This window comes from Bubalus bubalis, chromosome 2 (assembly GCF_019923935.1).
Source record: "Bubalus bubalis isolate 160015118507 breed Murrah chromosome 2, NDDB_SH_1, whole genome shotgun sequence".
NCBI classification, from domain to species: Eukaryota; Metazoa; Chordata; class Mammalia; order Artiodactyla; family Bovidae; genus Bubalus; species Bubalus bubalis.
Window position 1 is genome coordinate 88,401,091 of NC_059158.1, and position 12,572 is coordinate 88,413,662.

At 37.6% G+C, this 12,572-nt stretch overlaps 1 protein-coding gene across 3 annotated transcripts in view; it reads left to right on the forward strand.

The window, feature by feature from the left end:
* PLA2R1 (phospholipase A2 receptor 1) overlaps positions 1-12,572 on the forward strand; it is a 142,159-nt gene that overhangs the window by 38,088 nt on the left and 91,499 nt on the right. For all 3 annotated transcript variants that reach the window (XM_044934832.2, XM_025276141.3, XM_006073133.4), the window contains exons 4-6: positions 4,757-4,930; positions 9,091-9,204; positions 9,692-9,835. In XM_044934832.2, coding sequence (XP_044790767.2) covers positions 4,757-4,930; positions 9,091-9,204; positions 9,692-9,835 — 432 coding nt within the window. The remainder of the gene's footprint in view (positions 1-4,756; positions 4,931-9,090; positions 9,205-9,691; positions 9,836-12,572) is intronic.

Here is a 12,572-nt window from a genome sequence, read left to right on the forward strand (position 1 = left end):
AACTTGATTGCGGTGGTGGCTGCACAATGCATGGCATGTTACATGGCATGTTAATTGTATCTCGGCAAAACTATTTTTTTTAAGAGTAAATGCGAGATGAGAAATTGGAGACAGCATATGTATGAAACTATGTGATAACAGGGGTAGAGAAAAGGCAGAGACTGGGATGGGGCAGCCAAGGGAAGGAGTGTTTTTGTTTCTTGTTTTTTAAAGGTGAGAGACACTAAGTCATCTTTGAGTGCATCTGGAAATGATCAAAGAGAAAGAGGTTGAAGATGCAGGAAAGTGAAACAATTGGTGAAATAAACATGGTCTCTCAGAAGGCAGAAGGAAGTGGGGTCTAGATCCTAGATGGATGGACTAGCCTTTTATGGATGTAAAAACAGCTTCTCTGTAGGAGAGAAGAAAGAGAGCATAGTACAGGTCCAAGAAGGTTGATGGATTAAGTGATGGGGAATATGAGGAGTAACCAGTCCAGAGCTGTGGACTTGGAAGAGGGGAAGAGGGCATGAGAAGTTCGGACAACAGGAAAGGCGTGAAATGAACACGGTGGCTGCTGGGAGAGCAAGCTTACTGGATAAAACTGGTCACGTTTCCAGGACCTATCAGGGGTGGTTGATAATGAATCAGTCAGATGACTTTTCTTGGCAGTGCTCATCAGTTGGATGCAGGCACAGAGCAGGCAAATGATTGGGTTAATCTGCTGAAACAGGCTCCAGAAAGTTACTAATGACTTAGGCCTCCAAGATTCGACAATAAGTAACAAAACTGACATTATCTCTTTCCTTGGGTTTCTGGAGCCCATGCCTACTAGTTTTCTTCCTTCTTTTGTGGTCACCGCTTCTCATCTTCCTTTGATATCATAGTCTCTTTACCCAACTACCTTTAGGCACTGATGGGGAATAACATGAAAAAGATGGAACATGGTACTGCTTTCCTGATACTTAATTTTATGAGGAAAAACAGACAATCAATAAGCAATCACATAATGCATCATTTAATTTCAACTGTGATCAGGGCTACCAAGGAGCATGTACGGCACTGGGAGCAGGAAGTCCTGACTTGGTTTGGTATCCCTTTTACAGGAGATTTACTACCAACACACTTTGCAGGGAACAGATATTCAGTAACTATGTGCTGAGTATATGAAAGACCAAAGAGAGAGAAAATAGTAACTTTGTAGCTTGGAGTTGCTCTAATAGTATGTGTATTTTTTGTTTGTTTGCTTTGTAAGAATTCAACCATTTTTTTAAGTGGCAAGAAAGAGTACATGTGAGACAATGACAAAGCTGTATCCTTAGGGAAGACCAAAAAAGCCATACTAATAGAGAAGGAGAAATGGCTGCATCTCAGTCATAATCTATAATAAAATCAGTATTGACTTGAATACACTTCAGTTCATTAGAAAAGAAGTGTGTTTTGAAAGGGGAAAAAATCACCTATTTATAGCATCTTGCATAAAAGACTTTTGTCAATCTTTCTTCAAATAATAGGAGATACAAAGATATATATGACATAGTTGTTTCTTTCAAGGAGCTCATAATTTAGTGACAGAAGAGATGATATAAAAACAACCAAAGTTGCAAAGAAATATGATGGTTTACATGAGAATTTTTGGAGAAAAATAAGAGTACCAGCCTTCAATCTTGTTTTCTCAGTGGCTTGAAAATAAAAATTAGTTATGAAGAAAGCAAGAGGATTAAGAGTAAACACATGCAGATGTCTCATGCCAAGATGGGAACCTCTGGCAAGAGGGGTTCCGGGAAGTAGCCTTAGAGGCCAAGATGAACCTGCAGGAGGTCTCTTGGGGAGTAGTCTCAGGCTCGATACATATGGAAAGGAAAGGAGGAAAGCAGGATTGCTCAGGACTGTGATGCAGGACTGGCAACTCCCAGATTGACCCACAAGGAGTTCTCAAGCTGTATTTGGCCCTGGTTGGGGTGAGAGGAGGGGTCTTATAGCTCTGTGGTGACCATCATGGTTTGCAAGCTGCTCTTGAGAAGGGAGGGTGACATTGGGCAATGAGCCTTGTCAGCCAAGGCAATCGTTGAAGGAGAGGTGTCTGCTGTCAGGTGGGGAAATACAGCTTGGTCCTGAAGGGAGATCAGAAGAGCACATCACAGTGCCCAGGCCCAGGGTGGCACTTTCATTCCATTTGTTGCCATAAGATCCTCAAATAAGATCCGTGGAGTGATACGCAAGCCATCCAGAGGAGCAAAGAGAGGACTGACTGCATAGTAGTGTACATTCTTATATTTAGTTCAAATTTCAATGACAAATGGACTGACTTGTTAGAAGATTAGGGGCATCTGTTGCAAACATTTGAGACATTCCTTTTGATTAACCTTAAGAATTAGCACAGATAACACCAAGCCAAGGAAAAACTAACAAAACTGAGCTTTGCAATTTGTAGCACAGATAGGATCACCTGCAAGCCTTCTATCTTAACTGTTTAAGGTATCGAATTCAGGCTTTGCTGTACAGAATTCAGGTTTCTGCTAAAGGCTGTGTTTACGTAGCTCAATCCATGTGCTGTTGAAAGGGTAGGACCTTTCCTTGCCAATTTTTGGCAAAAATGGGAACAAGATCGACTGAAGTGTCATCAGGCCTTTTCTTATCCTGACATGGCTTATCCTGGAGGCTTATAGTTAGGACTCATTATCGAAACTTTCCCCAAGGCCGGAGACAAGAGGCAGGTTCCGGGTACCCAGATCTCTCCTTTGACATTCTCTCCAGTCTCCTCCTCTGACCCCTTCTCATCTTCTAGTAGCCAGGGGCTATTTGTACCTGCTCTTCTTAGGAAGTGCTTCAGATGTTTTCTTTCAAGCCTGTGTTTCCCAGTATTTGCATTGTGGACCATCTGCATTAGAATGTGGACCAGCGGCATCAGGAATATGTTTGAAAGTCAGTTTTCTGAATCCCACCCCAGACCTACCAATTCAGAATCTCTGAGAATGAGAACCAGGAATCTGTGGTTTTTTTCAGAAGTCTGCTAAATGATTTTCATGCACGATGAAGCACCACCCTTCTCCTCTCTCATGGACTCAGTTCTCACACAGGATGAATAGGGCTAAAATGAAGTCTGACAATGCTTAGCATGTTGTCCCATCTCATAGATGGCGTAGCTTTTTAACTGGAAATGGTCTCTAAGGACTCAGACTCAATGTGGAAATTTCAAACATCAGAGCAAGATGATTACTAGAAGCATCCTCCTTCCCTTCTCCTTTCCTACACATTTTCTTTGGTGATGTAGACTTGTCTTCTGCCCTCCTTCAATCTTGGATCCTTCTATAAATACATGTGTAGGTCAGGGAACTCGGTAGACAATCTCAGATTTAATATATTTATGTTTAATAACTTCTCATTCACTAACTCAGTACTGGGGAAGGCACGTTGCAACCAGACATGAAAACAAACTTCTGCATTCCCAAGGGAGCCATCTAACTAAGCATTGTGTCAAAAAGAAAGCAAACAAAAAAGATTTCATATTGCCAAATAAGTTTGAAGTATAGTGAATTAAAAGCAAGCCTTTTCTTTACTAGAGAACTTCTCAGAGCCTTTAATATGCTAGTGTATATTATGAATTCCCCAGAGGAGGTTACATATGTACTACATTCCAGCTTCTCTTGTGGAGCTCTTGAAATTGTAATACTCTGTGGATTGCACTTTGGGAAAGATTGTTCTAGATTTAAGCAGATTGCCTGACCATAAGTTACACTCTTGCTGTTGCACGGTTCACACTGTCTACATTCTGAAAATTTTGGGGTGAGTTTGATTTCAGGTAATTACTATGACTGCTTAGGTTCACCTTGGGGTTTGATTTAAAATTTCATCAAACGTACTTTTGCTTTCATTTTCTGTCATTTTAAGAAACTTCAGAGTTCAGATCCATGTTTCATACTTTATTAAATTTACCTGTGGTGGATTCGTTTTGATGTTTGGCAAAACTAATACAGTGTTTCAGGTTTAAAAATAAAATTAAATTAAAAAAAAATAAATAAACCCCCCCCCTAAAAAATTTACTTTTAAGCAAACTACTCAACACTTGGCCAATGTTTTGCAAGTGGATTTTGTTTCTCCTCCTTTTGATTGAAAGAATTTTAAAACATTTTTAAAAATTGAATTATTAGTGGAGAACAGAGGAACCTGGCAGTCCATGGTGTCGCAAGGATTCGGACACCACTTGCGACTGAACAACAGCAGAAGTTGATTTACAGTGAAAGAACTTCCTAAAACTAAATATCAATGTTCCTGTTCTCAGTGTTTATTTGAAAACGTCTGTTCATTAGAGATTCCTATTTCTACTTTATCCCTTTTAGTCTGTCTAGTGTTTTGGTATTTGCAGGGAAAAGCCTCCTGAAAGAGTATTTGCATCTATCTTAAATAAATATTTCAATTCATACAGTTTTCAGTATAAAGTTCTGTCTGCTTTTTAAAGAATTCGGATGTTATTTTCACAAATAATTCACTTAGATTTACTTCTCTTAAAAATGGCTACTATCATTTTCCCAGAAAGGGTCAGAGCTTCTTTATTGATAATTTATTGAATTTCCTTTAAATCTTGAACAAGTTTTACCATAAAGTGCCAGTGGGAAAACAATACAGATTTTTGTCATAAAGACCTAAGCAAGAATAGGTAAGAGCACTGAAGTTTTAGGAATTACAAGTTGGAATCATGCCATTCAAATTAATCTCAGAAGTATATCACTGTATAGATAAAATAAGGGTATAAAGTTCTAATGGATTTTGTTTTCAGCATCCACAGAGGTGGGCTGCGATGCAGTCTGGGAGAAGGATCTCCATTCACGCATTTGCTACCAATTCAATCTGCTTTCCTCCCTGTCCTGGAGCGAGGCTCATTCTTCATGCCAGATGCAAGGAGGTGCTTTATTAAGTATTGCAGATGAGACTGAAGAAAATTTCGTAAGGAGTAAGTAGGTGTATAATGCACATTGATGTTGGTATAATTAAAATGATGTTTACAGTTATGTCCATGTATGCCAAGATGTCTTCTGGAAAAAAAAAGTCCCTTGGAAAATATTCTTTTATTAACATGGTCCAAAGTCATACCCAGAATTTTAACCTGAACCCTGGGCCATTACATTTGACATCTGGCTATGTCTCTCTTGTTTTCTCCACCTCGGAAAAGACAAGTTGAAGTCACAGCCAAGGACCTAGGAGAATCTGCAGCTCTAACAAGTGACTATGGGAGACTTCTGAAGTTAAGTCCGAATTCCTCCTTTGGTAGAGATCTTAGCCATTCTGTTTCCATTAATAAATATAAGCTGTTTACTAATTAAACAAAATCTTACCTGTCTGTCACTATGTGCAGTATGTAGTAGGCTTTGCGGTGGATGACAAAGAACTTAAAATTTGATTGGAAAAGCAAAAGTTACACACATGTTAACTAACACTATAAAATAATAACATAAACTGTCAAAAGAGTGCTAATGAGTTGAGTCTTGTTTTTTTTACCTCTCACCTAAACTCTCTTCTTACTTCTCTTTTATAGATTAAATGTTTGTAGATATTTACATAGAGCAATTTCAATTTTTTTCGAAACATTTAAAAGTGTCACAAAATTAGCCACTTTCATTAAAAGTTTCTGACTTTTTTTCAAATTATATTGCAATATTTATTCTAGAATAACAATAAAATTATTCAAAGGATAATTTTAAAAGTTCAAGTATACCGAAAGAAAAACAAAAGAAAAATCTCTCATAGTTCCACAATCCAAAGATAGTCATTTTTTTTCCTGCAAAAAACTCACATAAATGCATGTATACATACATCCACCATATATGGAAAACGATATTGAATAAAAACATGAGGCGGTTGTGCAGAGGTTAGGAGATGGGACCAAAAAGCCACCTGTGTGGGTTTGAATCCCACCTCCATCACTTACTAGCAGGGCTAAAGAGATAACTTAACCTCTCTGTGCCTCAACTTCTCCCCTCTATCAAATGAAAATAATAACAATGCCTACTTTTTGGCAGTGTGGAGTACATGTTATGATGCAGGTGAAATTTTAGGAAAGTGTCTGGCACAAATAACAAACACTCAGTGTGTATTGACCACTTAACAGCAACCATGGGTACAAATGCTTATGTAATTTACGTGTATAATGAATATCTGTCCATGTCTAGAAATAAAGATCTACGTTATAAGTTTCAGTGGCTACATAGTGATTCAGGTTAGTGATAATATATTTAGTTAATCTCCAGTATTAGATAGGGATAGGTGGATAAAATTCTTTGTTTTTATTTCTTTATTACTATTGAAAACCATCCCTGCACATACCTTTGTGCATAGATCCCCAATTATTTCTCTGTAAGTTTGTAGTAGTGGCTTCACTGGGTAGAAGGAGAAGCACATTTTAAGGCTTTTTAAAGTCATTAATACCTTCCAGAAGAATTGTAACAGATATTTGAACAGTATATATCGGCCGCTTTCCCCACAGACATGCAAAATTGTGGGAAATTATCATTGAAACTCAACTTGAGTGAGTCATATTGCAGGAAAACACCCATTTCCAATATCAATATTAGCCTTTAATGGTATTCATAGAAAACTTTTTGCACTATTTATGAATTATAATTGTTATCTATTTTAATTGCTGGAATATCTAATAAGAGGGTTTGGACTTATTCATCAAACTTGAATAAAGATGAAATAAATAAGATATGTCAGAGACTTTGATTTAAATACCACAATTTTATGATTAGATTTTGGAGATTGGGAAAACAGAAGTCTTTTCATAAAGATGGAAGCTTGTTTTGACTAAGATATTTTTTAATGATGAGAATAGTCTACTGTTTCTTGTTAATTGCTAATGAACATTAGCCATGTTACAAGGAATTATCCAAGCTGCCACAAATGCCAAGAAATAGCCAAAGAAATTTAAATTTGAATTTATTATTATAGAATTGTGAGCCCATTTACTTGTGAAGCTAAATAGACTATTTTTGTACTTTTAAACACAGCTTATAAATTACACAATGATTTTCTATGTATTGTTAAAACAGAGAAGTTATTCAAAATAACTCTAAGATAAGAATAATTAATACTTCAATGTTTTAAGTAGGTTACTTGAAAGCATCACTTGGCACTTGCCCCAATATGAAATGTGGAAAATTTTCCATCTTATCAATCCATCTTCCCTTTTCCCTCCTGTTATGATGACACCAGATAGATGATTTCATCAAATGGTGGTCTTCCCAGGTGGCTCAGTGGTAAAGAATCCACCTGCAAAGCCGGAGACTCAGGTTTAATCCCTGAGTTGGAAAGATCCCTTGGAGAAGGAAATGGCAACCCACTCCAGTATTTTTGCCTGGGAAATCCCATGAACAGAGGAGCCTGGCAGGCTATTGTCCACGGGGTAGCAGAGTCAGACATGACTTACCAACTAAACAACAATAACAACAAAGCTATTGGAAGGACTAACCAAATAGACATTAAGAAGAGACTCATGTTTATGCTACAGAATCTTGGAAGGGCAGGGCCCATGAATGTTATGCTGTTCAGTGATTTAGGGTATCCCCAAATTATAAAACACCTTTTTCTCTTTCCTTAAAGGTTTTGGTTCTAGTTTTCCACTGTTGTATTGAGATGCCCTATCACCGAAGGCTCTGCAGCCTTGTGATGTGAATGCACTAATCTTTGCAACCTGGGTGACCAAGCAATTGATCATCCCAACTGAGACCCTTTCAAGAGTAAAAGGGGCTGCATTAATACTTATTCTGGAACTACCAGCATAAGCCATGAATTTTCCAGGCAAACTGGGACAGACAGTCACCCTATTTATAACTCTTATCTGTCAGGGTCTCAGTCTCAGGCAGGGCCCCTGCATCTGGCTCAGAAGAAATTGAGTTCTGAAGCAGATAATCATAAGGGATCAATGCCCTCCTTTATAGATGACAAGATTAAATGGCAACATTTAAAAGTGCTGCAAACTTAGTTACTTTCAGTAAAGCCTCTGACACTAGTTTTTTTACCCCAAATTTTATAGCACAAGTAGCACGTGTTTATTCTAGAATAATTTTTAAAGTTCACGTACACAGGAAGAAAAAAAATCAAAGAAAAATTTCCTCTAATTCTATAATTTTGATAACCATATTTTTCTACACAGGCATGTCAATGCACATGTTTCTATGTAGCATTTATAACAAAAATGGCATTGAATTAAAAAGGAGGCGCTGTGGCACAGTAGTTAGGAGCAGAGGCCACAGGGTGGGCCTGCCAAGGAGACATTCTCCCACCTCCAGCTGAAGAAGCATTTGCACAGCTCATGGCCCTACCTGCTGCTGATTGCTCTGGATACCATGGTCCCTGGCATGATACTCTCCTTTTGGTCAGACAGCTCCCACTGCTTAACTGGGGAGCCTTCTCCCTGATTGCTTCAGCATACCTTAAATTTGAAGACTTGCTTCCCAACACTACTAATACTTAATCTGCTTTCCTCTCCCTTGCCAGATTCCTAAAAAACAAAAAAGATCCCCTAAATTGTTCAATTTTTAAACTGTGAAATGTTTCAAGACTGCAAAAATTATGAAAAGTGGAAAAATTATATCTGTATGCACACATACCCATTATACAGATCTAATAGCATTTCTTCCTATTCCTCTTGTTCAGGGCCTGAGGTGGCCTCAGCATACTAGAGTCCTGAGCCTCCAGACTGAGGCCGCCAGACACACATGGCAAAAGAAGGAAGACAGAGGGGCACTTTCTACGACTGGCCTTGGGCACTTTCTCCTTCACGCTCTAGAACCCTCAAAGGGCCTGAGTTCACACAAGTCGGATGGTCTCAAATTTGTAACCATGAACTCGATGGATTGATGACCGCTGAGAGGCAGCATTCCTGGGTGCCTAGATTAAGCACTTCACAGCTGCTTCAGTGAGACTTTAGGAAACTGCCGTGTTTCTTAGGCTGGCTTTTTCACTCTGAACCACCAGGGTGGGGTTTAGTAGCACTCAAACCCCTTTCTATCACTGATGGAGTTAATTTATGAATCCATGCTCCAGGAATAGGAAAACAAGAAATAAGTGTAATGTTAATTTTGTTTTTGAAATTCCATATTTCTCTTATTTCAGAGCACTTGGGCAGTGAAGCAGTGGAAGTATGGATGGGTCTGAACCAGCTGGATGAAGATGCTGGTTGGCAGTGGTCTGATAGAACACCACTCAACTATCTGAACTGGAACCCAGGTACCTGAAGTGTTTTGTATACCTTTGACTGAGGACTCATCCCACAGCCTAAACAGCAATATTTCCCATGTACATATACAACATGTTATTGTGAAAGTGGCTTATAAGTGTTTTTTAAAGCCTGATTGAATTTCTATAAGGCATGCTTTTCCGAACAAGAAATGAAGGCCAAGAAGGTAAGCCATTTAGCCAAGGTTTCAGAAGGATTTGGGTCAAAGCCAAGATTCTAGTCAACTGTTTTAAAAATAGCAACAGATTGAAAAATCTCTGTCTACCCTAAAACAATAAAATCAGCTGTTTCTATCTTTGGGAAATCATTTCATTGTCATGCCTGGACTTCAACTGCAAACTCTTGAATATACTATCTTACAGAATTTACTACATATGCCAAAGAGAAAGGTTGTCTCCTTGATGCTAAAACTACATTTCAGTATATATTAAACTGCTTTTGCTTCTAACAGTAAGTACACAAACATTGTGTTTTCAGAAATAAATTTTGAGCCATTTGTTGAATTTCACTGTGGAACATTTAATGCATTTATGCCAAAGGCCTGGAAAAGTCGGGATTGTGAGTCTACCTTGCCCTACGTGTGTAAAAAATATCTAAATCCCACTGATCATGGAGTAGTTGGTGAGTGTTTCTACATTGTTTTTATGAGTTGTTTGCTTGTCCTCTCAATATATTCAAATTCCTCTATTTTTTGCTAATAATTTATAATTTAAACTTAGCTAAAATTAGTCTTTATACAAATAAAAATGTGTAATGAGATAAGATCTGTTATTCCCAAGGCACCATGAATTTAACAAATGCATTTAGGTTTTTACTAAAAACTAAAGCAAAATAACCTAACCATAGAAAATACCTTCTGCCTCTCTTTTTAAAAAATTGGTATTCTTACTCATTCTGCTTAGAAAAACAAGATATGCTTCCTTTTCTATTCTAGTTGAGTTTTATTTATGATTACCCTAGAAATTAAACATATAAATTAGGAAATAGTCTTATAAAATTCTTTACTTCATTGATCTCCTATCATACTCTGTATCTCTTATTAGTAATATTTTCTCCTCAAAATAAACAAAACTTTTAGGTGTACCTAAGACTTAAATACCACATAATTACAATCTAGTACCTGAAGCCCAGTTACTTCCATTCTTAAGATCTATTACTTCTTTTTAATTTTATGGAATTAATGTCTTAACTCAGTAAGTAGAGATAAAAATATAGCCATTTTTAAAAGAATCATTACCAGCATAATTAGAAACAATTCTTTAAAAAATTTTTTTTGGTCTTTAGAAACAACAGTTCTTTTTAAGATTCTTTTCCATTATAGGTCATGACAAAATACTGAATATAGTTCCCTGTTTTATACGTAGGTCCTTGTTCTTTATCTATTTTATATATAGTAGTGTGTATCTGTTAATCCCAAATTTCTAATTTATCCCCTTTTTCCCCTTTAGTAATCATAAGTTTGTTTACAATGTCTGTGAGTCTATTGTCAATAAATTCATTTGTACCATTTTTTTTTAGGTTCCACATATAAGTGATATCACATGATATTTGCCTTTGCCTGACTTACCTCACTTAGCATGATAATCTCTAGGTCCGTTCATGTTGCCACAAATGACATTATTTCATTCATTTTTGTGGCTGAGTAGTATTCCATTATATATATATATATATATATATATATATATTTTCCATCATCGTATATATGTATACATACCACATCTTCTTTATCCATTCATCTGTTGATGGACATTTAGGTTTCTTCCATGTCCTGGCTATTGTAAATAGTGCTGCTATGATCATTGGGATGCATGTATCTTTCTTAATTAGAGCTTTTGTCTTTTTGTATATATGTCCAGGAGTGGGATTACTGGATCAAGTGCTAGTTCTATTTTTAGTTCTGTAAGGAACCTCCACAATGTTCTCCGTAGTGGCTGCACCATTTACATTCCCACCAACAGTGTGGAAGTGTTCCCTCTTCTCTACACCTCCTTACAATTAAGCTTTAACTTTTATTTTCCTTTAAGTAGCTAAATCTAAAGATATTATGGAATATAGAGGTGGGTAGAAGAAACACTTCATCATTTCTTTCTCTAGAGATTTTTTTCATTATGTCAAAAATGTGCTGACATTGCTCTGGCTGTTATCACCCTGTCCCTCCCTCTTTTCCTTTCATTTTCTTGCCTCAATTTCTTCTGCCTTGATTTTTCTTTTTCTTATGCCCTCCTGCACATTCTCCTGCCATCCATCTTTTCTTTCATTTTATTTGCTGTCCTGATCTATTAATTGAGGTCAGAAGACCAGAAATAATGGCAGTTAAGCTAAGTTTGTTTGGATTATTTGGTGCTGTTTCAGGTCCAACAAATACTTTTGATGATCTCATCCAGTATCTTCAGACTGTGTATCCAAGGTCCCCGGGTTCCTTACTTGTCTCCACCCTTGCATCAATCAGAGAAGTTCCCATATTATCTTTTTATCTTACTTTTAGAGTGAAATTTAGGTTCTTTTTTTTTTTTTTTTTTTTTTTAGTGGAGTGCAGTTTATTACACCAGCGGGCCCAAGGCAGAGTCTCCTCTTAGCCAAGGACCCCGACCAGCATTTGTGAAAATCTTTTATACCCCATGTGTACCAAATTCCTTGAGACTTACATAAACCAAGGAAAATACAATCCCAATAACCCCATCATTCACGTGCTATGCGCTCATGTGCTCAAACAGTCAAACAATTAGCCAATAATCGATAAACCCGAGGTTACACTCCGATAGATACAGAAAAATTTATGGCCTGTCTGGAGGAAGGGGTGATTAGTGTATGTTTTCTCTTAGGTGATGAGTAACCTAGATACGATCTTCAAGGTTCCCCTGTCAGAAGGGGGTCTTCTCCTTCTGTTGTTTTCATAGGCACTAAACACAGAGTTCAGAGTCCATTGGAAAGATGGCCGAGCATGATCAGCATGAACAGGCCTAAGATGGAGTCCAGGCCCTATGAATTCCTTCTTCACTTGCTCCTTGGAAGAAAAGCTATTGTTGTAGCCATGCGTTCCAGAAAACAAACTCACTCAGAAGGACAATGCAGATAGTGGAGTGCAGTTTATTACACCGGCGGGCCCAAGGCAGAGTCTCCTCTTACCCAGGGACCCCGACCAGTTTTTGTGAAAACCTTATATACCCTAAGTGTACGTGCCCAAACCCACCTCCCCAAATTCCCTGAAGCTAGTCTGAACAAAGGAAAAGAAAGATACAAAGTTAACCCATGATTCATATGCCTAAAGCCTAGGTAGTTGACAGTGGACAATTATCAATAGGCCTGTGGTCATATCCCGATAAGCATAATGGAATTTACCACTTTGTTCTGTTACAGA